The sequence below is a fragment of the Uranotaenia lowii genome, chromosome 2 (genome assembly GCF_029784155.1).
Source record: "Uranotaenia lowii strain MFRU-FL chromosome 2, ASM2978415v1, whole genome shotgun sequence".
In the NCBI taxonomy this organism is placed as follows: Eukaryota; Metazoa; Arthropoda; class Insecta; order Diptera; family Culicidae; genus Uranotaenia; species Uranotaenia lowii.
The window spans coordinates 20,177,655-20,205,242 of NC_073692.1; the positions used below are offsets into that span (position 1 = coordinate 20,177,655).

At 37.5% G+C, this 27,588-nt stretch overlaps 2 protein-coding genes across 5 annotated transcripts in view; both read right to left on the minus strand.

Moving 5' to 3' along the window:
* Positions 1-6,888, minus strand: part of LOC129749617 (mitochondrial uncoupling protein 4-like) — a 30,599-nt gene extending 23,711 nt beyond the window's left edge. For 2 of the 4 annotated variants that reach the window (XM_055744647.1, XM_055744646.1), the window contains exons 1-2: positions 387-454; positions 129-281 (exon numbers count right to left, since the gene is read on the minus strand). In XM_055744647.1, coding sequence (XP_055600622.1) covers positions 129-150 — 22 coding nt within the window. In that variant the 5' untranslated portion in view covers positions 151-281; positions 387-454. Of the gene's footprint in view, positions 1-128; positions 282-386; positions 455-6,002 lie in introns of those variants that run through there. The other 2 variants (XM_055744648.1, XM_055744649.1) reach the window with 1 other exon arrangement.
* A 4,408-nt stretch (positions 6,889-11,296) lies between these two features.
* Positions 11,297-26,424, minus strand: LOC129749607 (nidogen-like). Its single transcript, XM_055744627.1, has 10 exons — positions 25,885-26,424; positions 15,319-15,795; positions 14,768-15,247; positions 14,206-14,709; positions 13,860-14,147; positions 13,645-13,792; positions 12,898-13,576; positions 12,684-12,841; positions 11,909-12,623; positions 11,297-11,843 (listed from the first exon to the last, which is right to left on the minus strand). Exons 1-10 carry the CDS (start codon positions 26,080-26,082, stop codon positions 11,588-11,590), a joined length of 3,903 nt encoding a protein of 1,300 aa, XP_055600602.1. The 5' UTR covers positions 26,083-26,424; the 3' UTR covers positions 11,297-11,587.
* Between the last annotated feature and the right edge of the window lie 1,164 nt (positions 26,425-27,588).

The window sequence follows — 27,588 nt, forward strand, 5'->3', positions numbered from 1 at the left end:
GTTGATGCAAGTCTTGGAGGTATGAAACACAGAACTGATGATAAGCCACCCTCTAACATTGTTCTGACATTATGTAAAAGAAAATTTGGCACATGACCCGCACCAGCAAAAAATCACCAGGCACTTACATTTTCTAACTGCAGATTGCATTGCTAATTTTCACTTTTTTGTACCCGCGCGTCTCTGAACTCCAATACAAGGTTTACGTCTATTCAACCAAACACACCCACCGCAGCTCGCGTCACGCGTTCCCTCAAGGATGCACACGATCGCTGCTGCCGCTGTACAACGGAAGAACGAACGCACAGAACGATTAGCAACAGTGTAATAACGTCCATTGATATGTATGTAGAAGGAATCGTCAGCTGAGCGAGCCAATCAATCACCTTTGAGAGCAAGCACCCGCGAAACCCAGTCGAGATGCCTGTCGATCTTAATCTAATTCGGAACTGAGAACTGCAGCTGCAGCAACTCGGGATCTTTGCTTGCTTGCCGGATTGCAACTTATGCAGAACGCAAACTGTATCACGGGTGACTTTGGAATTGGCTGGTGTGATCCAAACGCTCGGTACATTCAAGCGGTATGTATCTATCTTGTTTTTAATTTTGATCTTGAATGTCCTATACACAAAATAACCGTTTGCAAATCATACGTTTTGCAGTTTATATTCTTTTAAAAATTGTTTTAAACAAAACTAAGCTGTCTCACTGTTATTGTTACTTAAATAACAATAAGCAAAAACAATCCAATAGCACAATTTTTTCACATTATTGGGCGTCCACTTTTGTTAACTGCACGAATTCACTCTTATTTTTGTGAAGAGATTTTATACTTATTTTACTTTTTTGGATAGTGAGGGTTAATAACGGTAAGTTTTACCTAGAACCATGGAAAGATTCAGATTTTGGAGAGTTTCACACAAGAAAATATTCTGTAAGAAATTTTCTTGGTCAGCCATCGTGCGGCTTCGAATGTTTGTTATTTTGAATTCAAAAAACCAGGGTGGCAATCCAAAGAAAACTTCATAGCAGAATATTTTCTTATGTAAAATTCTCTCAGCAATCTGGATCTGTCGTTAGTTTTGACTGAAACTTACCGTTGTTGACCTAAACAGCTTATGATACATACACAGGCAGACAGTGGCAATCCTAGAGTTCGCTCTTGGGATGGGGGTGGGGGTTGATTTTCCAAATTTTCAAAAATCAGTTAATAAGAAGGAACGTAAATATCAGGCGAGAAGACGTATATTTAAGGAAACAGAGTGGAGGGGGGGTTTGCAGTTGCAAATAAGACTTGTATTTTGTAGGTTTGTATACTTGTAGGTTTGTTTATTGAGAAATTTGAAATTTGAGAAAAATAGTGAAAACTTTTAACATTTTTTTTCATTACACTTATTTTGATATCCTTTTATAAATCAATCTGCGAATCTGCGCAGTGAACGAAAAAGTGCTGTTAAAAAGATAACTTTCGTAATTTTCATATTTGGTAGTTTAAAAATCATAATTTTAAGAATTCTGAAATGTAAAAAAAATCTTCAAGGTATCTACAATATTTTTATTGGGCATCTTCATATCAGGGTACGACCCTCACCAAAATTTTAATAATTCTCCTTTTGCAACAATTCCTAAACAATTATTTTAGAAAAGTGTTTGTTTATAATTGCTATGAATTAAAAACGGAATATTTAATTATTTTTCTGAAGTATTTTGCTGAATCGTTGTTCGAAAGTATCGAATTATTTTTAATTCTTGTTCCATTTCTTCAATATTTAAATAAAAATTCAATTCTAAAATAAGATCATCAAAATCATATTCCTAGGTATGAAGCTTTTGGAACCTCATTTTCATTTGTTTTTTCTTGAATTTCAAGCTCTAAAACTAGTTTTTTTATTTTGAATCCAAATAAATAGTAACTAATTTGCAACGAATAGTTTATGAAAAAAGTGAAAAGTCGTATTTTTTCTTTATGCTATCAATATTTCCAAACTTTTGTTAGATGTTTGAATTAAATAAAAAAATATTGAGCAAAAAATTATTTTCTGATAGTCAATACTATTTCAATATTTCGATGGAAAGTCATAGGGGAGAGTGAGGATACTTGATCCCTGGGGATACTTGATTTCTTCGCTATATATCTCGAAACCAGAATGTCTTACAAATTTCAAATGTTCTAGAAAAATGTGCCAAATAGAACACAACAACAATGCTGTTATCTTAACAAATTTTAAAATTTTAATTTTCGAGTTATTGAACTATGTTTGAAAATTTTTACAAAACGTGATTTGAGGATCTTTCTTTATCACTTTAAAATGTTCCTCACGTCAAAAATTATTATAAAAATATATATTCCAATATGTCAATCGTTAGAGTATAATATGAACTTCATAATGCAATGTTTTCAAAGCAATAGTAAACTCTCAATTTTTATTGAAAAGAAGTTTTCCAAAATGTATGTTATGGGTATAATTTATCCCTAGAGTCCAAAAAGATGTATTTTTCATCTGAATGGATCGTGATCATTAGTTATCATGAAATTACTAATATATGATCCATAACTAATGTTTTGTCGAGTAATTATTTGAGTAATCATACTGAATTTATCTGAAAACTAGAAAATTGCTCCTTAAAGTATGCAATGAATCTAGGGTAGGAGACAAATTTTTCTAATTCTCTTTGTCTGATACTTACAGAATGTAAAATGAGAACTAATATGGCAAGAAATAGTCAACGGACCTTTTATCTTCGGATTTTATTAGATTTTTGCCTAGGTTCAGGGCACCCTGAATAAGGGATCAAGTCTCCTTTAATAAAGAATCAAATCTCCTGTAACTAAAAAAATATCACAATATTTTTAGTCTCATAAAAATGCTTCTAGCTCATCTACGAGTTCATATATCGTTCTAAGTTTTGGAGCACATAAACTTGAAATTACACGCTGCAAATGCAAATGCAAAAGACGGCGAGTTGCTAAATTTTCCCAAAAAGATATGATCAAAATAAGAAAAGGGAATCAAGTATCCCCATTTTCCCCTAATCAATTGCAATTGAAATAACGAAACTTTCAGATTCAGAGCGGTTTTTTTTAACCTAAATTTTTAAGCTGGATTTCAACCTAAAATTTTTAATATTATTGTGTAGATAAGCTAAAACAGTATCGGCGATATAATTGGTGTAAATCCTGAAATCCAGCCGGCGCAGGGTTTGAGACTGCGCTGAATTGGGGCCGGTCACGGTAGGGGAGATGGGGGCATAATGGCCACCTTAAGGAAAACGGTTATTTAACCATAGAAAATAGCTATAATATGGAGGTTACATTATTGTTTCGTGTTCAGACACTTGAAAAGCCTATTCCCTAACGGGCTGAAACGTGAAAAACTAGATGAAAACGTTAAAAAATGCATTTTAAAAAATGTTGCCAAAAGCTGAAAACCAGCCACTGTGGAGGCATAATGAGAACCCCCCCTGAGGCAGTATGAGCACCATTAATCAGAGCAAGATGTGCGTTTTTGCCGGGGAATCTAGCAGCGAATTCAATTCGATGAAGTCAGGTGAGTCGTAGATTCATCAAAAAAGCAATAACAAAATAATCTAGGTCTGTTTGTAGAATACAAACTATTCACGCAAGCTCATACATTATGTGCTTTGTTCGGAGGATGATGCTACTAGCCGTATAATGTAACAATAAAAAAATCGATCATGGATTGTGAATGGAAAAAAATCACCTCGAACAGAAATCTAACTCTAGTCTTTTGATTACCTCACCGACACCTTACCAATAGGCTAAATTGTCGGATGAAAACTAGTCAAGGTGTGGCGCTATAAATCAATTTTAATTCGCTGCTAGATTCTACGGCAGAAAATGCTCATTATGCCTCGATAATATGGTGCTCTATATGCCCCTAGTCAACAAATTTAAGTAAAAACGTGTTTTAAAATTGATAAAAGTGAAAAATCAAAAATTTGTTGATGGTAAAAATTGAGAAACAATGTGTACATCATGTTGTAGTGCGTACATTATAGATCAAGGTTATTTTAAGATCATAAGAGCTTATTTCGTGGTGCTCAAAAATTATAATATTTTCGTAACTTGAGAACCAAGCTAGTTTTTTTTAAATATCTCTGTAAAGATGATAAGGAGATTCCTTTTTTTGTGAAAAATTAATACTATAGGAAGTACGAAACAAATCCTCATGAAAATTTATTTAAGAAAATACGCACTTTCGTAGAAAAGCGTAGTTCTCATTATGCCTCGGGTGCTCGTTATGCCCTCATCTCCCCTATATATTATAATTTAAATTTGCATTAGAAAATAGCTTAATGCTGCCAAATTTTGCTTTTGACACCAAACAATGCTATTATTTAGGTCTCAACTTGAATCTTAACTACATAATGAAGGCATATTGATACCTTGTTTTGCTATCGCATTGAATTCTACATCTAATCTAACAGCTTGTTTTTGATAGCTTATTCTGATCTCTGTATGCTATCAAACAAAAGTTTAGAAATTATAATGAACCTAATTTTGCTATCGTAGAAAAATGAAAAAGAAATACTGTTCTCAGTTGACTGTTAATATCTCGTTTTGCTATCGATATGGGCATCAGATTCTACTCAAATCGTGTTTTACACGCAGAGAAAACTTGGATTTTAAAACAAAACAAAACTGACTTTGAGTCAAAAAATTCATTTTTTCGATTCAATCTCCTGTTTTTTTTAATCAATGAATTATGGTTTTGTTTCAAATAAATAATTTTTGAAAGAAAGAATAAATTTTTAGAATCGAATAATTTTGGACTTTGATTTTAAACAAATTCTTTGATTCAAAAGACATTTGTTCAATTGCATTTTTATTTGGAAACAAAGTAAATTTTCTTTCAACCAAAGAAAAATGTATTCAATGCAAAGGAATAATTTCTTAAAATAAAAACTTCAAACTTAGAAGGTTTTTTGCATTGAGTAAAAAGAATTTAAAACGGTTTGGCTGGTCGAGTGAAAATGTGGATCAGAGTTAGCTTAGTTAGGAGGATTCAGGATAAAGTATGGTAAGTTTATGTTAATTAAAGAATGAATACAGAAGATTTTCAATAAGTGCTTGAAATTTTACAGGACTACGGCCGATAGATGGTTTTCCAAGTCCCTGGATGCCTCAACCGAGGTGACACCGCTCCAATCCAGCGATCAGGTCCACGAAAATTTAAACCGGATGATTCGATTAAAGTAAACCGGTGTGTGACCCAGTGTTTCATTTATTTGTGAACAAAAATAAATTTTAAATTTGAAATCCTTTCTTTTTATCATTTGAAATTCCTAATAGGAATTTCAAAACAACAGAAAATAATGCTTCCAATTGGAATAAATAAAAAATGGTTCAATTAATAAATGCTTTTAAATCTAAATTAAATTACCTTGTGGCAAAAGAAAGCAACTTTGAATCAAAAGAAACTGTTTTTTGTTTCAAAGTATCAATATTTTGAATTAAAGATTTTTCTAAAGAAAAATTCTTTGAAACAAACGAAAATGCATTTGAAACAAAGAAATTTTTATTTATCCCAAAATCAAAGGAAATTTTCCTTTGTTTTCGCTGCACTTTCCTTTGAAATAAAAAATCTTTTCGCTGCGTGTACTATTGTTAAATAACAGATAATTTGAACGAATTTGAAATATCAAAATTATTTGTCCTGTTTCTCCTCGCAGTACGGTTCTATTAAGATGTGATGTACCCATTAATCTGAATCTATGGGGAGAATGGACTCGTGGACCGGTAGTCGTTTTTTTGCTCTAAGTACGGAAACGTTTGTGTATAAAAATAAACAAAACCTTCACCTTGGTTGGATAAAAGCCAGCCAGTAGTAGTTGCAGGCTGATTTTGTATTTCCCTAGCTAGGCTTGTAGTTGGGTAGCATAGTATCCACGAGTTAGCTAGTAGTGGAATCACCCAATTATGTAAAGGTGTTATTCAGAGCTTGTGTGAGGGTTGATGGATTGTAGCTAAACATGCTTACCTTAGGGGAAGGATACAAAGCTGAAAAATTCTTCTGCTTTCGATGGGGTTTTCCGAAACCAAAAAGCTTTCAGGATAATCTATTTAGTAATGTGAATTAGCTTCGCTAGCATTAAAGCTAGGTGGCAATCCGTGGGCTGTCGCTGATGTTTGTTGATGTTTGACGCTGATGATGTCGAGACTGGTGGAACCGGTGATGATCGTCGTATAAATTACTATTGCACACTCTCATTGACAGCGTGTGAGAGTTTAGTCGACGCGAAGTGTTGTTTGGAAAGAGCTGTTTTCCACATTTAAGCTACGAGGCCACTGAACATGATTATGTAATGGAAACGGACATAAATCGACCCTGCTTAACGGGTCCTCCCACGACCATGCATCAACGACCTCCTGAACTCGTTTCGGTGGTATTCCAGTCTTTCCAGTTCTGGAAACGGAATACACGTTACATACATAGAATCGCTCCTCACAACGCACTTTTTGTTGGCAGCTCAACCGGACCAGAAAATAAAGAACAAATCAAACAAGCGAAGAATGATTTTTTCAACAAACCGAACAACAACACCACTCTTTCTTCTCACACTCCCGGGAAGCCTTCCGAAAGGCTTATTAAAATTCTATTAAAAAACTTTTTCTCAAATTGATTATGAGCACGTATTGTTCGCTTATGGCCATTTTATGTGCTCCACCAGCTTAGGTAGGTGTAGAAATCAAAGGCCTGTTTCCGATCCAGACAGAAAAGTTTAGAATTAACAAACCACTCCACAAGACCTCACTTTAAATGGCTGAACATGGTGACCGAAATTCCAGAATCGTAAACCCTTAAAAATTCCGACTCGACTCCGCTCGCGTTCAACTTTACAGGTCGACTGCACTCAAAAAGCAGAGGCTCGACTCGACCCCAGCTGGTTCGGTTTGACAGAACGCGCGATGAAGAAATTCACTGCGAGGAAGCTCGCACGCATTCATTCCGAAAAATAAGTTCACTCTCACGTATGACGTCACATGATGTTGTATTCTCTCTATGGGAGCATGATCGAACGGAATGAAACTTTTTTTGTCGTGGTATGTGTGGGCAACCTGAGCGAACATCGTGTATTCATGAAATACCTTACGCGGTAGAAATACATTTTGCTTAACGGTGTTCATTTCTATTTTTTGAAGACCTTAGACGCGTAACTTGTTTGACAAAAATTAATTTAAAAATTTATCTCTTTGAAAAATTAGGACATCGATTTATTTTACGGTCAAGTGACTTATTGAAAAATAACTTTTAAACTTCAGTTAAAATTTGTACGATTACAAATCTTTTCAACAATTGCTGGCTTCCTGCCCTAGGCCGGGCCCAAAGAAATTCTCGGAGCGAGAAAATAAAGGGGGAGAACTTCTTAATTTGCAACGTGTGGCTAAACTGAGCAGATAACTTGAGTGAGAGAGCGTCACCCGCTTTTTGATGTGACGTGACGGGGCCCCCCAGGAAATACACCCGTCACACGAATATAGGTCCCATGGCGACGAACGTGCTAAGAAGGTGCTGCTTCATAATCGCCCAGTACTTCTCGATGGGGCAGAGCTCCGGAGTGTTGGGAGGGTTGAACATTTTTGGCATTAAATTAACCTTATTTTCCGCATACCACTTCTGCACATCCTTGGAGTAGTGGCATGAGGTCAAATCCGGCCAGAAGATTGTTAGGACGTTGTGGGCCTTAAGGAGAGGAAGCCCCTTCTAGAGGCAATCTTTCATGTACATCTGTCCATTCATCGTGTCCTGGGTCACGAAAGGTGCACTCCGCTTCCCGCACGTGCATATGGCTTGTCAAACCAGGAATTAATTCGAAAATTTGGACATTTTCTGAGTGCGGATATGCTCCGGAACGCTGAACTTATCCTTGACCGTGAAAATCAGGTTGTCGGGAATCTGTTTGAAGTCGGCCTTCACAAATGTTTCGTCGTCTATTAAGCAGCACTCAACTTTCGTCAGCATGTTGAGGTACAACTTCCTGGCACGGGTTTTGGCGGACTTGTTCTGCTTCACGTCGCGATTAGAGGCCTTTTGTACCTTGAACGTTCGAAGCCCAGCCTTAGTTTTGGCCTTCTGGACAAAACTTCGGCGACGTTCGGGTTTCGGTTGAAGGCCCTAACTACGCGGTTGCAATTTTTGGTGTTGTACGGAATACTTTTTCCTTCACTTCTGGGCTTCCGATCGGTGGTCAATCGCTCCTCGAACCGTTTAATCACTCACGACACCGCGGAATTCGCGATTCCCAACGTTTTAGCGATGGAACGATGCGAGAGATCCTTGTTCTCCTGATGAATGCGCAAGATTTTATCTCGCACGAGCTGTTCTTTCGACTCCATTTCCGCGAGTTTTGATCACAAGACTTCAAAACTTGCAGGATGTAAACACTGCACTATGAACTAAATCCACCCAAATGTTCTTTAAATTATACCCAACTGTTAAAAAGTTAGAGCAATTTCATAGTGTGGCAATTTCATCGTGGACGGACACCCTTTACGTTAGAAAAACACATTAAAATACAAAATCTCATTCAACAAAAAAGGTTATCTCTACATTTCGATATCTAGTTCAAAATACTGAATCCGAATAATAAATTTTTTTATGATAAAAAAAAACAACATTTTAATTTTTGTTCTTGCTGTAATTTCTTGTACATTTCGTCATACACTTGATTTTTTTATTTTTTTTTAAACTCGGTGTAATTTTTCACTAATTTTTTAAATTTTTGGGTTATACATTTATTTTTAGGACCACTGTATGTAGTGGAAAATAAATAAACCAACCTAGTGTCTAAGATGGCTTTTTGAACATTAAAATGGGTTACATGAGGTATGGAGCATTTTTTTTATTGATTACACTAGTTTACAGCATTTTTGAACTCAGTAAACTGAAGGTCATTTCTAATGTGAAATCAGGCGCTGAATCCGAAAATGAAATTCAAAAAAATCTCAGTAGAACCGTTTTTGAGTTATGCCCCAAATATGAAATTTCGGAAAAATTAAAAAAGTTCTTGTACTTAGATTAAAATATCTCGGACGGTATAACAGTAAATTGAAATCTCTTTTTTGTATATTGAAGGTGAATAAATTTTCCATCGATCATCTGAACACTGTTTATGCGTTTGACCAATAGTATTGTTGATATTGGTGACTTTATGAGAAAAAAAAATATAAAAAACGCATTTTTTTTAGAGAACATTTTGTTTCAACAAAATTTTTACACTCGATGGTAGCATTTAAAAAATCTGTTTTTCTTTTGCGCTTAAATGTCAATTCAAAACAAAGATTTCAAGTGGTTTTTTTTATCGAAGTCGGTTGAAAATTGAAAAAGTTATGGCTACTTTACCATAATAGTATTTTTTGTAGTTTTTCATAATTTAACGAACCGCAGTACACTTATCATAGTATAGGAAGAATAAAACATGATAAATCTCACTCGCTCCAAGTCAAAATTATTTATAAGCTTACCAGAAGGTCACATGCCAAGTTTCAGGAAGATTTGACCATGGGGAGGGGTTGTTTGAGTCTCAAACGTGAATAAAACTTTGAGGTATTTTTCCCGGAAGGAACGAAAAATACTGGTTTTTCATCAATAACTTCTTTCATCACTAGCTGATTGTTTTTTATGGTTGATTTTCTTAAAGCCTAAGTTGAGACAAATATTTCACCCGAAGACAGTAACTCGATTGGATTTGAAACAGAAAAGTTATTGCAGTTCAAAGATTGTATTTTGGTCGAAAATTCTCGTATAAAACGCAATGCGTAAAAAGTACTCATTGCGCGTTGGACAAAATTTGGGGCCTTTGAACTGCAATAACTTTTTTACTTCAAGTCCAATCGTGTTGCAGTCTTCGGGTGAAATATTTGTCTCAACTTAGGCTTTAAAAAAATTAACAATAAAAAACAATCGGCTAGTGATGAAAAAAGTTATTGATGAAAAACCAGTATTTTTTGTTCCTCCCGGGCAGAAAACCTTAAAATTTTATTCACGTTTGAGACTCAAGCAACCCCTCCCTATGGTCAGATCTTCCTGAAACTCGGCATGTGACCTTCTGGTAAGCTAATAAATAATTTTGACTTAGAGCGAGTGAGATTTACCATGTGTTATTCTTCCTATACTATTATAAGTGTACTGCAGTTCGTTAAATTATTAAAAACTGCAATAATTACAGTTATGGTAAAGTAGCCATAACTTCTTCAATTTTCAACCGATTTTGATAAACAACCACTTGAAATACTTGTTTTGAATTCACATTTAAGGGCAAAAGTAAATCAGATTTTTTGAATGCTACTATTGAGTCTCAAACTTTCTCTAAGAAAATGCGTTTTTTATATTTTTTCTCTTATTAAGTCACCAATATCAACAATACTATTGGTCAAACGCAAAATCAGTGTTCAGATGATCGATAGAAAATTTATTCACCTTCAATATTCAAAAGTGGGATTTCAAATTACTGTTGTGCCGTCCGAGATATTTTAATCTAAGTACAAGCACTTTTTTAATTTTTCCGAAATTTAAAATTTGGAGCATAACTCAAAAACGGTTCTACTGAGATCTTTTTGAATTTCATTTTCGGATTCAGCGCCCGATTTTACAATAATAATGTTGGTCAGTTAATCAAGTTCACGATTTTTTTAAAATTTTGTAAACTAGTGTTATTTATGAAAATTCTCTAACATCCCTCAGGAATCCACCTATTTAAAAAAAAACTTCCTCGAAAGTAGATAGCTTCGACCTTTGAAATTGCGCCAGAAATCGACGTTTTATGCACTTTTAAGTCAGTTAGTCAGTTAAAATTGGCATTTTTTCATAAACAATTCGCCAAAGTTGTTTGATTTATAGTGGAGAAAATTCAAATGTGACAATTTAGTTTACATTATTGACTTACTAGAACTTTTAAAATCTAAAATGTATAACTCGCAATAAAACAGTGATAAAATTTAGCGTAACGGTGTCTCAAGAAATCATAATAATTATATGAAGGTGTAGTGTAGGAAAGTTTCAGCATTTAAAAAAAATTCTTCAGAATTTAAAAAAAAGTCTAATAATGCCAAATTGTGTGAAAACATATAAATTTTGCTGTAGTTTTCAAATTCTTCTCCTTTGTTCAGAGGATAGATAAACAGCATATTCTGGGTTGAAGCACTGACACTGACTAGTTGTCTAGTTGATGAGTAGTCAGAGATTGAAGCCCTCAAATTGACCCTAGATGACTTTTTTTTTTTAAATTGGTCAGAACATTGTTTTCACATAAAAAGGAATCAAAATATCCAAAACAGCGTATACAAAATTTTTATTCAAAAATTGTACTGCAAGGCCTACATTCTATTTCATTTTCAAAATTACATTTTCTCTTTGGAAACATCAAACACTGCACTTAACGCTAGTACTGAACTTAACTCATCAATGCGGGCTGATATAGGTCCTCACATCTCTCCTTCTCATTTGGTTGTAATATCAAATACTACATTTATGTAAATGGTATCTTTTTTCTTTAGCTTAGCGTACGTACCTAAGTACCTACTACTCAAAGGATCTGACTTTTATCATAGAACTTAAGCTGACACTTAGTAATCCATAATCATATCGTTACAATTGTTTTCGGCATCGGCACACTTGCAACCTCTGCCGGAAGGCGCCCGCGGGTTGGTGAGACAAATCCGCTTTTCCGGGCAATCGCCATTATTGATCACACAAGGACTATGGAACAGAGGACATTTGTCGGTGACGGCCGTCATACCGTACATGATGTGGGTTCCGAAAACCGGCGATGGGATGCCCTTCTGCCGTTCGCCGTACACGTTGATGGATTCAACCTTTTTACTGGAAATGGGTATTGAAACGTTAGTTTATTTGAATTGAGAAGGGATTCTTCGCATTTCACTTACGTTGTCCAATCCGTCCAGTAGAAATGATCGTCCGTGACAGCTAAACCAAATGGATAGGTTAGATTACTTGCGATCGTTCTCGTGTGCTTGGAGTAAGTGTCGATGCATTCAATTTTCTTGGTTCCTGCATCAGCGAAGCACAGTTCACCGCTTGCCGGAGCTACTTGAATGCTATTTGGTAGCTGAACATTTGGGCCACTAACCAAAACTTCACGTTCCGTTCCATCAAGATTGGACCATTCGATCTTGGGTGCTTCTCGATTCCAATCGGACCAATAGAGTTTGCTCTGATGAGGATCAACGGCGATGCCTCTCGGATTGACCAGGTACTTGCTAACGACAACCGTTCGCAGATCTGGATTATCTAAACTGGCCACTTCGATTGTATCTTTGGCCGAGTCTGTCCAGTACAGTCTTCGGGAAATCCAATCTACAGCAACACCTTCCGGCGAGACAATGTCCTTGGTGATGAAGGGCTTACGATCGGTACCATCGTACTTGGAGCTGGCGATCTGTTTGGCAGAGATATCACTCCAATAAATTCTTCCGGTGGCGCAATCTTTGTCAACACCGATAGACATTTGGGCCATCGTCACCGGCACTCCGCGCGCTCCATTGAACGGAACCCGGACGTTAGCCACTCCCTGACTGATCAACAGAAACCCGGAGTCCAGACGTGGAGCAGTGCTACAAATGCTTCCGTTACCGATGAAACCTAGAATGCCATGAGGTATTTTGTGTCAGCCTTAATTAACAATCATCTCAGAAATCTTACCTTGATTACAAATACACTGATACCCTGAGGTTGTAGAGACGCATTTCGCATTTCGATCGCACAAACTTGGGATGTTGGCACAGTTTCGCTCGGGCGTACAAACGAATCCATCTCCAAAGAATCCGGGATTGCACGTACACTCATACGTGGATGGTTCCCTAAAATTTGACTTTGATTATCAATCTCAGACCCCAAAGCCCAATGAATTTCGCACCTGAATTTGGGTCCACATGTCGCGTGAAGACCACAGTTGTTCCTAACGTTACAAGGTGGAGGAATCGATTTGCACTGTTGCACTCCATTGCCGACATATCCCTCCGGGCAGTAACAGTAGGGAACACCCTGATGGCGATCGAACTTACAGATGGCATTTTCTGCACAATAAACTCCACCACAAGATCCAGCTCGGACGCAAAAATCTGAAAAATCCCGTTCGAAACCTTCTTGGCACACACAAAGACTTTCATTGCACACCGAATGCATGCCACAATCATCGTCTATCGTACATTCTGGAGCCAACTGACACGAGCGCCCATCGCCTTCATAGCCCGTATTGCAGACGCAGATGGATTTTTTCAACGCAACGATGTAGTTGCACGAAGCATGCTGATCACAGATATCTTCCTCATCGAGACAGGAAACTTCTTTCTCCACACAGGTGTATCCGTTACCATCGTAGCCTGGATTACAGACACACTCGTACTTGTACTGATGGTCATTCCATTCGCAATTCGCCAACGGACTGCAATTGTTTTCGACGTCACACGATGGCATATTCGGATCATCCGGCTGCGCCTCGATTAGCCTACAGATCTGATCGAAAGCGTACTCGATGAGTGTGTAACCAGTAGGGCAGGTGCAACTCTGAACCGTACAGAACGGTGCAATTTCATCTGGAAAGAACATTTAAAAGTTATTTACCTAATCAATCGATAGAAATAAAAGTTATTCACAGACTCACATTCTTCAGTCGAACCTTGTCTAACACAAGTCTCTCCATTCCACACATGATCCGCATCACATGGATTTTCACAGATAAATCCATCTCCGGCGTATCCCATCTTACATTCGCATCGTCCTCGTATACAATCTGCAAACTCGGAACAGTGCTGAAATTCGCCAACGTTATGAGAAAGTTAACGGTGTAAAAACTATTTTCAAATCCTGTTGACATACTTCACACATTTCCTCCTCTACCGATGGCGTATGGTTCTCAACTTCATAGTATGTATTGGCCGGGGTAGGAACAATCATGGAACTCGTTGATCGCGACCCGATATGTTCACACTGGAAGCCATTGCCCTCGAAACCGGAATTGCAGTAGCATTTGTAGCCGCCAGGCTCATTAATGCAACGAGCATTTTCGTCACATATATTTACCCCAGAACATTCGTCAATGTCCACACAGTTCACCACATCATTGCTGCTGTACGGGACATAGGTAAATCCATTCTTGCAGTTGCACTGAAAAAACAAGCTCATAAGTTTACTCCATCCACTTCTTTGCTGAAATTCATCTTACATCATAAGAATCGTCTGAATTTGGAACGCAAACCGTATTGTCTCCGCAATGTGCATCGTCACAGGGATTCAACTTTTCTCCTGAACTTATTTTGTTCAACATACCCATTCGGATAGCCTTCTCTCGGGGTTCGTATCCCAAATTGATTTTACTATTCTTTAAAGTAGCCACTCGGTAGTTGTCATAGTCCACGAATTTGCACGTCTCGTAGTTGATCAAATGTCGAATACTGTAAACCAGATCTCGGTTCTGTGAAGGAATGTGAGCTCGATGTTTGGTATACGCTTCCAATCGGTCTTTACCAGCTTTTTGAAAAATCTCTGAATAGTCTTCCACCTGCAACTTGTCCCTCAAAGGAATTTGAGCTACACTTCCTTCAATGTTGATGTCTACAGAAAGCTGATCCCACATGTTCAACCCATTAAAATGGAGTTCGACCCTCAGTCTGTCACGGGAACCTTCGAAATCAATCGTAGAAGTTTGATTGAACTTTCCTCCAGTTAACTAAAACAAGAACAGGTATTATGAAAAGGTCAAAAGGCATTCATATCTCATTCTCTACCTGATAACCATTAAGTACGTTTCCTATCGGCTTAGCAAATAACCAACCTATACTGGAACCAATGATATGAGCAATCTGAAGAGTAGTGCCGATGTCCTCTTCTAGAGGGCTTAGGGCAGTGTACGTTCTACCATCGGCCATCACAACATAGGACTGCATCTGCGTATCAATAGTCCACTGATTCAAAGTGCCCTTCACTGCGCCAACAACTCTCAGAGGCACATCGTTCTTCACACAGCTGAATCCATTTCCGTAATACCCGGCCTTGCATGTGCAGCAGTAGCCATTTCTCGAGTCCTTGCACACTGCTGCCGAGTGACACTTGAAATGGCCTCCCTCGGCACACGTTCGGGGCTCCCTTGGTGATCCATTGTTCAACAAATCTGGTTCTTCAACATTACCTTCCTGATCTAGCGGGCCAACTCGGAAAAGCCACGTTCCCGCGACGCCAGCATTCGAAGACACAGTTAGATGTTTGATCTACAAACAATCAAAAATATAATATTTAGCAAGACCATTCTTTAAAAATAAATATGTCAACTCCATCATACGTTATCAGTTCCCGATCCTTGCAACGGGAAGTAGCGACCATCCTCGGAAATGAATCCAGCCTGGGCCCGCACGTCCGGCAATCCGGACTCGCTATCCCCCTGGATCCAATTGATTCCATTTTCTGGGTACAAAAACTGCACGTAGGTTTCCTCTTCGCCCAAGATCAGTGCCACTTGAAACGAATTCGTAACATCGGCCTTCATGTTGAAATGTCCCACGTTCGCCCATGTTGCCACGAAAACCTCATCGGCCTCAAAGTTTCGCGCCTTCCGGAAGTTACTTCGCACCACCTCTTCAACCTGTTTCAAGAGGTCGGCATCCCTCGATGTGAAGAACGCGATCGCAGCCGTTTGGTTTTGCGATGTAGTGTCTACGTTCGCATAGAAGGGCGCAATCGAGGGATACTCGATTGGGAACGGCAAGTTGAGGTAGTTTTGAAATTCCGATGCAAACGTCAGGATCCCATTCGTGTTGATCTGGAATCGCAATCAGTTACATCATGTTAATTTTATTCAGAATATTTCCAGTGCCTGGGACATTAACATTTATTAATACAATGTTATCACTTTTCACTGCTTTCGTTCATTCGTTGTGTAACTCAGCTTTCGCAAAACATTCATACTATCAGCTACCGGTAAAATGCTCAAAGGGGGCTAATCCAATCCTATCGGCTTCATATGGATGACCTTTACCCCGTTTTATTGTTTCAACTTTCTATTTCATGAGGATGTTTGTTGGATTGTCTTCGTTTGTTGTACTTTTGATTTCATAATGAATTTTTAATTCAAGTTAATGTGATATTTCACAGAAATTTTTATCTTCAGATTTGAAGAAATACGCGTTTAAATTTAAAATGGCAATCGAATTCAAGCCATCTTATGCGAAATCTTTGGTCTGTGTATACAATTATAAAATTTTAAATGTCAAGATTATTTTGTTTTTATTTTGTAAAAATTCTACTGAAATATTGGTTTTCAAATTTCCAAATTTTTTTCTTGAAGAAGTTTGAAAAAAATAAATTTAAAATAAGAGCACTAACAGTGAGATTTCCCTCATTTTATTGAAAAGAAACTAAGAGATGTTCGAGAAACTCATGAACATTTTCTCTCACTTGTTTAAACGTTTAAATATGTGTGTTATGCTATTCATGATTGAAGAAATGTTGTTGTTGCTCTAAGAATTTTTAGAATTCTGCGAGAAAATTTTGTAATTTCTACCATAGGTTTATAAACTCTAAATCTTATACATAATAAATAAAATTTCTCCTATTTTTTCACAAATCTAGTTAGTTTCAATTTTTTTATTTTTATGCTTATATTTGAACCGTAAGCCTGATTATGTTTTTATTCTTGAATGCTGTCTCTGAATCACAATCTATATTTTATTTCTGAATCGGGTGGCAATAGATGAATGGGAAAAATTTCATCATCGAATTTCATAAAGTCGCGAATGCCATAAAGATAGTAAAACGACTATAATCGAAACAAAAACAACGAAAAAAAAGTCAACTTCTGTTATTTTGCAAAACCGGAAATCGCTCCAAAATGACGTATGGAATTTGAATATTTAGCAGGAAAACAATACAGAACAATACAGTTTTTTACAGAAAATAGTCCTTTTGAACGGGAAACACTTAGAATTTTTTTAAGTTGGGAAAATCTAAGCTCTGAGACTAAGAACGCTATACATGAGACCTGAGACCTGACACCTGACACCTGACACCTGACACCTGACACCTGAGACTTGAGACATGAGACTTAAGAGTTTCACGTCTCAGGTTTCATGTCTCGTGTCTCATGCCTCATGTCTCATGTTTCTGTCTCATATCTCATGCCTCATGTCTCATGTTTTTTTCTCATGTTTCATGACTCAAGGCTCATGTCTAAGGTCTAAAGTCTAAGGTCTCTTGTCTCAGGTTCTCTGGTTTTAGGTATCAGGACTCATGTCTCATATCTCAGGTCTTAGGTCTCATGTTCTATGTCTCATGTCTCAGATCCCAGGTCTCTGGTATCAGTTCTCAGGTCTCATGTCTCAGTTGTCAGGTCACAAGTTTCAGGTACCAGTTCACAGGTCTCAGATTTCAGGTCTCATGTCTCAAGTCTAGAGTCTCAAGTCTCAAGTCTCAGGTTTCAGGTCTGAAGTGTCAAGTTTCATGTCTTATTGTTTCAAGTTTTAGAGCTGCAGAATTTGAAAGGTCTTTTTTACACGATTTTCCGCAATCAGCACGGATTTTTCTACACGGTTTCCGGGAATTAACAAGTTTTTTTTGCACGTTTTTTTACGCGGTTGGTATATAAGTGTAAAAAAAAACTTACTGTAAACATATTTTTTTACTAGTGTGGTCCATTCATTTTTCGATATGGTAGTCCTAGAAAGAATTTTAAAACAACAGTGCTCAATTTCGATGACAAATTACACCGAGTTGTTATCAAAACGAAAAAAATGACAAATCTGACAAAAATTAAAAAAAAAAAACTAAAAAAAAGGACAAACATTTTTTAAAAAACCGGCAAAAATGAAAAAAAAATGACAAAATTATTTCCAGAATATCTATATTCATTTTTTCCAAAAGTGGTCCCTACTGCCCCCTTGGGGGCGTTGAGAGCTTCCAGGGGGGCGGTGAGCTCAATTTTGAAATTTGAGGGGCGTTGGAAGAGCTCAAGGGGGCGGTGGGGTTGTAATTCACATTTTCACCAATCACGAACCAACGTTTATTTGAAATAACAACGAATTATTTCTAGAAGAACTTAACATCAGGCTCAAGACTAAAAAATCTATAATTTCACAGAACTTCAAACAAATTTTTGTTCCAGTATCTCAATAATTTTATTCTTAAAATGTATCTGAAAGATTGTTTTTAAATTGTCACTTATTTTGGGTTATACTAAAAAGATTAATTTTAAATGGCAATGCTTGATAATCTTCCAAATGTTTTGTTTTAAAAAAATCTGCTAAACAGAAAAAACCTTCAAAACATCTGTGTAAAAAGGCATCTTATGTGATTTAGTGGTAGATTTTTTGGAAAGAAATATGAAAAAAAATTAGGAAATTTTTTTTTTTATTTCAGTTCTTATTTGTTCATCTTTGTTTCAATCAATTTAAAAAATAAACTTATAATCTATTCGATTATCACTAACTTTGCCAGAATTCAGTTATTAGAATCTTATTTAAACTTAAGGGAGCCTTGAATGCTGCATAACTTTTATCGAGACTCGAATTTAGATATCGTTAAATTATACAATTTTTATTCAGTAATTTATTCGTATTAAATAAAGTCTGCTTCATTTAATATTGGAACAAATTCTTTTGCTCATTGTGGCGCTCCTAGTGGACGGATTTGGAAACTTTTTTCACCCACGTGTCGGGAAATTCATTACCTTTCACCATGTATTTATGTCATAACACCAAACGATAGCATTTTGTAAACAACCGCCATGGAAGCCGAACGGAGAGATCAAATTGTGCACAGTTTTCTTGAAAATCCATTGTTGTCGGCATCGAAGCTAGCTAAACAGCTTAAAATGCCCAAAAAATACCGTATGGCGTGTTATCAAGCAGTACAAGGAAACATTGACGACGGCTCGGAAGCCGCATTCGAAGCGTCGGAGTGGAACTGTCGACCGGAAACTGCGTGGGAAAGTCATCAAGGCCGTCAAGAGGAATCCCAATCTTTCAGACCGCGATTTGGCCAATAAGTTCCAGGCCGCTCACAGTACGGTGCGACGAATTCGTCTCCGGGAAGGAATAAGGTCATTCCGAGCCAGCAAACAGCCAAATCGGACGCTGAAGCAGAACAATGTGGCCAGAATCCGTGCTCGAAAGCTGTACGACCAAGTGCTGACCAAGTTCGACGGATGTAAAGTCTGCTTCATTTAATATTGGAACACAAACAATTGCGTGTAGTTCAGTCATTTATCAACGAATTCATAATTTGTTTTTCATACAAATGTAGCATTTTCTTTACTCTTTCATAAAAAAAAATTAAAAAAATTATTCATTGCTGTTTCGAAGAAATTCTCGTACTCGTACTCGTAAGAAAACTGTGCACAATTTGATCTCTCCGTTCGGCTTCCATGGCGGTTGTTTACAAAATGCTATCGTTTGGTGTTATGACATAAATACATGGTGAAAGGTAATGAATTTCCCGACACGTGGGTGAAAAAAGTTTCCAAATCCGTCCACTAGGAGCGCCACAATGAGCAAAAGAATTTGTTCCAATATTAAATGAAGCAGACTTTAATGCAAATAATTGTGAATATAGAATTTTGATTACAAAAATTTAAGATATATGATTTGATATCTAAACCAACTAATTAATCCGTTAAAGTGATCCAGGAAACTTTACATAGAATTAAGTGTTTACTGGAGGTTTGAAACAATATGAGGCCACCCATGGCAGCCAACATTTTCAATAGCGAGCCAAATTTTGGATCTGAGATTTGCTCGCGGGCCAAACAAGAAATGTTTCTTTTATATTCAATTTATTAACAGAATACGATATTACAATTGAAAATTGCTGCATCGCCCTGCTTCAAGTTCAGATTCATCTTAGTGAGAAATTTTTGTTCGATGCATTTTTTTTTACGAATTCTTTCAAGCTGTTTAAAACTTCCATTATTTATTCCATAAATGTCATATCACTACCCATTTCCAAAGTTTTTAAGTTTATCGGCTCCCTGAAAATTTTTACAAGTGTTTCGAATTAAATAAAGAAATATTACATGGAACAAATTATTGAAAAATTGTACTGTTCATAAGCTTTCGGCATTAAAAAGATTATTTACTTAAAGTTCTTATAAGCACGGACTTTCTGAATCCTTTCGATATGAATCTCAAAATTAAACCATTCTTTTGCACACAGAAAAAAAAATTTCAATCAAATTTTACAAAATATTAAAATTTTTAAGAATACTTTAAAAAAATAACCTTTTTAAATCTGGTTTAATTTTAATTACCTATAATTGAATGTTGCAAAATTTTGATGGATATAAAATGTTTTAAATCAATTTTTTTTTAAATTTATTTTGATTATGATGTGAATGTGGTTTAAGAATTTTTAAAGTTTGTTATAATCTGTTTTTCTGGGGCCCTCAAATCTCCCCTAAATTTAGAGTAGAGTCCGTTCGAAAGCTCAAAACGCTCAAACAACTGTGAAGACCTCTTCAAAAATCTATGTTAAGAAATAACCAAGAAGAATCAGAAAAAATGGACAGTGTAGTACATATAACACAAAGCAACAAAATTTACATTTTTCAGAGGTCCAAAGACTTGAAGAGCTAATTTTCACTTATTGGATTCCAATGCAATTAGATTTTTTATATCAGCTCTTGTTTTCGAGATAACTCCTTAAAATAGGTTAAAATTCATTAAATAAGTTTTTGTGCTTTTTTTTGTAAACTATTGAACATTTTAAAGATTTTGAAAACAAATTTTAGGTTCAATAAACAACTTTTCAAAAGACCGCGTTTAATTTTGTCATCTGAGAAAAAAGTAACAGTTGTTTTCTTTTTGTCAACTTTTTCCCAATCCTGCAAAAATACAGTAAATTCGACGGAATTTTAAAAAAAGCATTCAAGCCAATTTGAATCTTTGTTATTTTTTCAATCATAAGTCGAATCGTGTCACAGTCTGCAACGAATTTGTCAAATGAGGTAAAGTCTTCAATATAAAATACTCATACATACTCATACTCAATACATACAAGATTACCCTTTTTTTGGATTCTAAAAGCAGCAAAAACTAAAGCTTTTGTTTTAAAAATTGTTGTACTTTTCCACAGGTGCAGAACTTTTGTTAATCGTTATATTCCATACAAAACAACCAGCAAATACAAACTTTAATCTGCTAGGAACGTTGCCACGAGCAGATATTCTATAGGATTTAAACGCTGGAATTTGTTTTAAATAGGGGTTTTCATATATTTTGTCATCCATCAGAAATCACCCGCCTCATTGACTCGGTACCGGCTTTACAGATTACGAGCTCTGAAACTAGCAAAAACATGTTGTTTGAAGTTAGATTTGGATGACTCATAACTGAGCAACACTTTCGGGTTATCGGATTATTTTTTATTTTTTACTTTTCAGTGATCTACACTTTTTTTTTCGCTTATTAAAAGTTAAAAATTTTGGTATTAGACTTGACTTCCCTGGTGATCCTTAACAGTAGATGCCGATCATATGCTTCACTCCAATGCTTGATTAGAACTTAGTGGACATTTTTGACAGTGTTTGCATTCTTTTAAACCACTCATACACAGTAATTCTTTGAATAATCAACGATTTTGTAAGCCATCTATTTAAAAATGATGGATTTTGAAGGAAACTGTGCAAAATATTTTTTTTCTTTTTCTCTTGCATTGTATATATCTCAGAAACGCATTAATTTTAAAGTTTGAGAAAAAAAATAGGTCTGATAGTACTTTTCACAGGCAGCAAAATGCTGTCAAAATTTTAAATGAGCTATCAGCAAACGAAAGTGTCCTATTTCTAAAAGAACTAATCTTTAGCTGTCTTAGTAAACACGCCTGCCTTAACTTCTGCAAGAAGAAAGTTGCCCGGCGTAAAAATAAACAAAATACGATGGTCAAATCGAGCGCAAAATATTGAAACCGCTAGCAAAACCACACTTTAAGGACAGCAAAACGAACTCTTTAGCTTTGAAAATTCGTCGAAAATTCTGTGTTTCGTATTTTGACAATCTAAACATGCAAAAAAAGTGCCAAATTATGTCAACTTTTCGATCCTCTTTTCAAAATTTATCTCATGTGACCTTTGACGGTTCGTTGATTAAAAAGTACGGTTTTCACATCACTTTCTTACATTTTTGGTGGTCATAGAAGTGAAAATACTTTAGTGTTTTTGGAACCTAAGTGATTTTTTTTAAAGAATTCCATAGCTGATCTACATTATTTTTTTCCGAAGCTTTTTTTCGGATTTTTTTTTTTAGACATTGAATAACGGAAAACTGAAGGTTTTCAAAACTAAATTTTGTGAAAATCGGTTGAGAAACAATAGATATTGTACAGCGGTTTTAAGCGATAAGTGTCAAATTGACACTCAAGGTCTGATTAGGATTTTTTCCTGGGCTTTCAGGGTGCATCCATAAAAAAAGAAATTTTGAAAATTAAAATTTTCAAGGATTCATTGAGTGTCTCCGAATTTTTTTTTTTATGCACCCGAATAAAAAAACGGAAGAGCTGTTTGTAGAATTTTGTGGCAACAACAACATGGTGATCGGTGGATCGCTCTTCCCCCATCGACCAGCACATAAGGTCACTTGGGTATCTCGAGATGGCCGAACAGAAAATCAAATTGACCACATCTACATCAGCCGAAAATGGAGAAGGAGCCTTCTTGATGTCCGCAACAAACAAAGCGCAGACATTGCATCTGACCATCATCTCGTCCTTGGCGAGATACGACTGAGAGTTGCGCGTGTCCAACGGCGCGAGGAGAAAGTCGGGTGTCGATACGACGTCCGCCCAGTTGGAGAATCCAGAGGTGAAAAGGGCATACGTTGAACAGCTAAATAGAATCCCGAGCCTCGGAACTGCCGTAACACGGAACAGTCGAAGAACAGTGGTGTGGAATCAAGAATGCCTTTACCACGACGAGCCATGGTAATCTCGGTAAAGTTTGTGGAAGAAGAAGTGAATGGATGTCGGATGAAATTTGGAGGATGGTCGATGATCGGAGAAAGGCGAAAGCCGGAATTGAGCAGGCATGCACCGGGTCAGCCAAAGCAGCCGATCGCTTACGATATGCGGAGCTGGAAAAGGCAGTTAAACGAGCTTGTAGACGATACTAGAGAGCCTGGACAAACTCCCTAGCCGAAGAGGGAGAAAGAGCCGCCGCCAATGAAGATATCCGATTACTTTATGACATTTCTCACCGCCTCAGTGGTGCAAGGACTAATGCAAGAATGCCGCTGAAAGACCGAGCAGGTCAGTTATTGACCGATCGAACATATCAGCTCAAACGATGGACTGAGCACTTCGAACAACTCTTCCGAATCACGAATAGAGATGACCAAATGGCATTAATGGCGTCGACTCGGAAGCGCCCTCGCTGGCTGAAATAGAAGCGGCAATTAAAAACATGAAATCCAACAAAGCACCTGGGATCGATTGCATCCCTGCTGAAATGCTGAAAGCCGACCCTGCCCTGTCAACAAATGTTGCACCATCTTTTCGCTGACATCTGGGGTACTCAACATTCCCGACCGACTGGATGCAGGGTATCCTCGTAAAGGTCCCGAAGAAAGAAGAACTGACAGAGTGCGGTAACTGGCGAGGCATAACGTTGATCTGTACAACCCTCAAAGTACTCTGCAAAGTGATTCTGAACAGGATCCAGGATAAATTGGCAAAAAACTCCGACGACAACAAGCTAGATTCCGATCCGGACGATCATGTGTGGACCACATCACAACGCTACGAATCATACTGGAACAAATCAACGAATTCCAGGACTCTCTTCTGCTTGTTTTTGGTTATTTCGAAAAAGCATTCCACCGACTTAACCATCTAAACATCTGGGTGGCTCTAAGGCGACGAGGGGTCTCAGAGAAACTAGTCCATCTCATCGAAGCACAATACGAGGCATTTTCGTGTAAGGTCTTGCACGACGGTGTCTTGTCCGAACAAATCCCGGTAACTGCTGAAGTGAGACAGGGATGTATCTTCTCACCGCTACTTTTTCAGATCGTAATGGATTAGATTATGACTGGATCGTTCGACTGTGCACCGAACCGAGGATTGCCGTGGAATCCTTCAACAATGGAGCTACTGAACGACCTTGACCTGGCAGACGATATTATTTTGCTCGCTCAAAACAACAATACATGTAGAACAACTCGACGACCTCACCGAAAGCTCCAAGGCAGCAGGTCTCAAAGTCAATATCGGAAAGACCAAGTCGATGGATATCAACACAGAAAATCGTTCCTATTTCGTGGTAGCTGGGCAACAGGTTAAGAAAGTGGAGTGCCTCCAGTATCTTGGCAGCCAGATTACACCTGATGATGATACCCAGAAAGGCTTCGGAACCCGGATCAGAAAAGTTCGATTGGCGTTTGCGAGTCCCCACCGCTCACGCCAGATCTCTCCACGAACAAAAATCCGAATCTTCAACTCAAACGTTAAATCTGTATTGTTGTACGGGTGAGAAACTTGGTGCACTTGGTTGCCTGCGGAATATTATCCGTGCTTGCTGGTCTGGCAACTGGATCTCGAATGAGGAACTATATCGCCGGTGTCATCAAAGGACGCTAGAAATCGAGATTCGGGAACGTAAGTGGAGATGGATTGGGCACACGCTGCGAAATGATGAAAACGAGATTTGCAGAGAGGCGCTAGATTGGAATCCAGAAGGACATCGAAGAAGAGGCAGACCCAGAAACTCGTGGCGGCGAAGCCTAGCCGCTGAAATCCGAACTGTCGACGAGAATCTTGACTGGGACCAGGTAAAGACGCTGGCTCCGAAGCGTCAACAGTTGAGGTCTTTTACCACGGCCCTATGCACCGGAGGATCGGCGCGGGATCGTTAAGTCAGATTGAGCTGGAAATTTGCACAGGTCAGTTTTTTGGGTCCATCTAAAAATGGTCGGTTTTTGGAATCCGACATGACCCATTTGGCTGCCACTCTAATGCGCATTGCATTAGCACATTTAGGAATACTTCCCTCAAGATGGAGGGAACCCATAGTCTATAATAAAATTTTCTTCCCCGCTGAGTATCTGAAGACAAATTAAATTTTTCTGAGATATTTTCTGAACTTCATTCAACATTTGTACTGTAGTGTCGTTTATACTGATTTTGATTAATGGCCTATATATTTTGAATTTTTAAAACCCTATCTGACTGTGAAGTAGCAGAGACAAAGAATGTTTGTCTCAATCGGCAGTCTGAGTGAGAGTAGCCGTTTTTCATAAAAACTGGAGTATTGATGCGAGTTTGGGGATGATGACTCTGAATCACAATATTTCATCCAAATCCTCCTTGTTTTCCCTTGAAGCTTGAAAGGGTCCTTCGTTATTTGTTCCATTCGAATGGGGTTTCATCGTATCTTGCAAAAGTGCACATTTTTTCGTTATCCAACAATCTTTTCCGTGATCTAACGATTTTTGAATCTAGGCAAGTAATTTCGTATTTTTATGCAATACACTTCGTTAGGTTACCGGTTCTTCCTATTGATAACTCCTTATTTTATATTGTTTCAGTACAAAAACTGGATCTCTTCAAAACGTCTTAGTTAATATCTATCAAAAAAGTTCGTCGCTGCATGACAAATACTCTGTTCTACAGTATGGTGATAATCACAAAGGCTTTCAATGCTCCGCATATAAAACACACTTCATTCATATCAGCTGGAAGCATATTTTCGCACACTCCATCAAAGGTCATTCTCACAAAAACTGAACACTTATCGCTTCCTGATGCGAATTCCATCCTGAATTGAAGCTAACAACTCGGGCACTGAATATTATTGCGTGAAATCGTAGTTGGTATAAATCCAGAGTAATCCAATTTCAAATTTGCGCTTATATTTCTAACGGATGCTTACATAAACGTGGTCGTATTTTTCACTGTAAAAGTGCACCGGATTTTTCAGCTTCTGATAAGCGTATTGCTCATCTCCCCATGGAAGGATATCACTCAGATGCTCACTGAAGTTGTACCACTCATCGGTACTGATCCCATTGGCTAATCCTAGGTTCAATGCCACAAAAATGGCAAACGGAAAAAACGCCAGTAGCTTCATTTTCTTGGTAGCACACTCACTTAGTTACACATTCAATCGGTTCCTCAACATTTAAGCCTTGATTACGAGGTAAAAATAACCGATTTGTTGATTTTCCGACTTATGCGCTCACACACTTCCACCCAGTCGTCGGAACCCGGATTAAGTAACTTGGCCTTATCAATGGGCGCGGTTTGGATTCACACACTTTATCAACCATTCACCAGATAACCCCAACACTTGAAAGTAAGGAACAACTAACTGATCCTTCTTGTTCACCAGAACCGTCCTCCCGATTGTGGCACCGAATAGATCCGAAGGTTGAGTTTTGCGACCGCCTCACACGAGTTCCCGAAAACGACTGAACGGAATGATCGACTGGAGGACTTATGAACGATGCTGCGTGCATCCCATAAAGAAGTACACATCATTTTTCTTCTGATCTCGATCATCATCATGCTGCTAGTTCTTGGCGCAATAGATGCGGGAAGAAAGTGTTGTCTCTCGAAGGAACGAATTTGGGAACGTTGGAAAAACTTTGTTCTATCTGTCTAGCAGGAATTTGGAACATTTCTTTCATACGGTTGTGTTTCCGCATGTTGAGCAGATTTTAATTTTTTTAATCTCGTTAAGAAATAAATTTTAGGAAAAAAAAACATTTCCTATTTAACAGAAATTTTTTTGGCAAAATTAGACAAAACGTGAATAAAATATTGTATCAACAAAGATATGAAGTCCAACAAAGTGCCTGGAACCGATTGCATTTCTGCTAAGATTGCTCTTAAGAATTTCGTTTTGGAGGCATAAATGAAAATTTTTACAACACAATTTGTCTTTTTTTGTTTGATTTGCCAAATAAAGTGAATAAATCCATGCAAAATCTGAGCTTTTTCAATGAAATTCGGAAAACCGGGCCGGACCGGACTATTCCAAAATTATGTAAGTATTAAATATCCGGGAAAACGCGGATAAAACCGGGCAATCTGGCAACCTTATCTTAGATTGATGCCATTCTTACTGGGCGACACAGCATTGCCACGGTGGGGATTTTCGAGCCAAAAAAGGTACCCAATTCAGGCAAGAAAGTCTCGCTTGAAAAAACAACCAAAAAAAATCACTCTAAACGCCTCATTTCGCCCGATTTCCCCTTTTTTATTGTGTGTAAAGGTATAATTCGATTGGTGTACTCCAATTTTTGTTTACACAACGACAACACTTTTGCATCATGAATGATCATTTTTGGTAGATTTTTCCATTCTCAAGCTGATCGTGTCGTTTTTTTGCACTAGAATTTATAGAAACGGCTAAATAGCCCCAACTTCCCCCAACTTTTTTTTAAAATTGTTCATAAATTTCGCTGTAACAATCGAGCAATTCACATACAAAATGCAAAAACCAAGTGATTCAGTGTAAAATTTGTCGCTGAATCGAGTGGTGTACACCGCTTAACGCTCAGCTTACGAGAATAGCCGCAATCATCCCGATTTCCCCTAAAACCAGGTGATATGCTAAAAAAATCATTATAAC

Coding starts and splice junctions, on each gene's coding strand:
- LOC129749607 (XM_055744627.1), bottom strand. CDS start 26,082: ATGAAGCTACTGGCGTTTTTTCCGTTTGCCATTTTTGTGGCATTGAAC. Junction 15,248..15,318: donor AAGGATCGGGAACTGATAAC/GTATGATGGAGT, acceptor GATTGTTTGTAG/ATCAAACATCTAACTGTGTC. Junction 13,577..13,644: donor ACAAGGTTCGACTGAAGAAT/GTGAGTCTGTGA, acceptor TGTTCTTTCCAG/ATGAAATTGCACCGTTCTGT.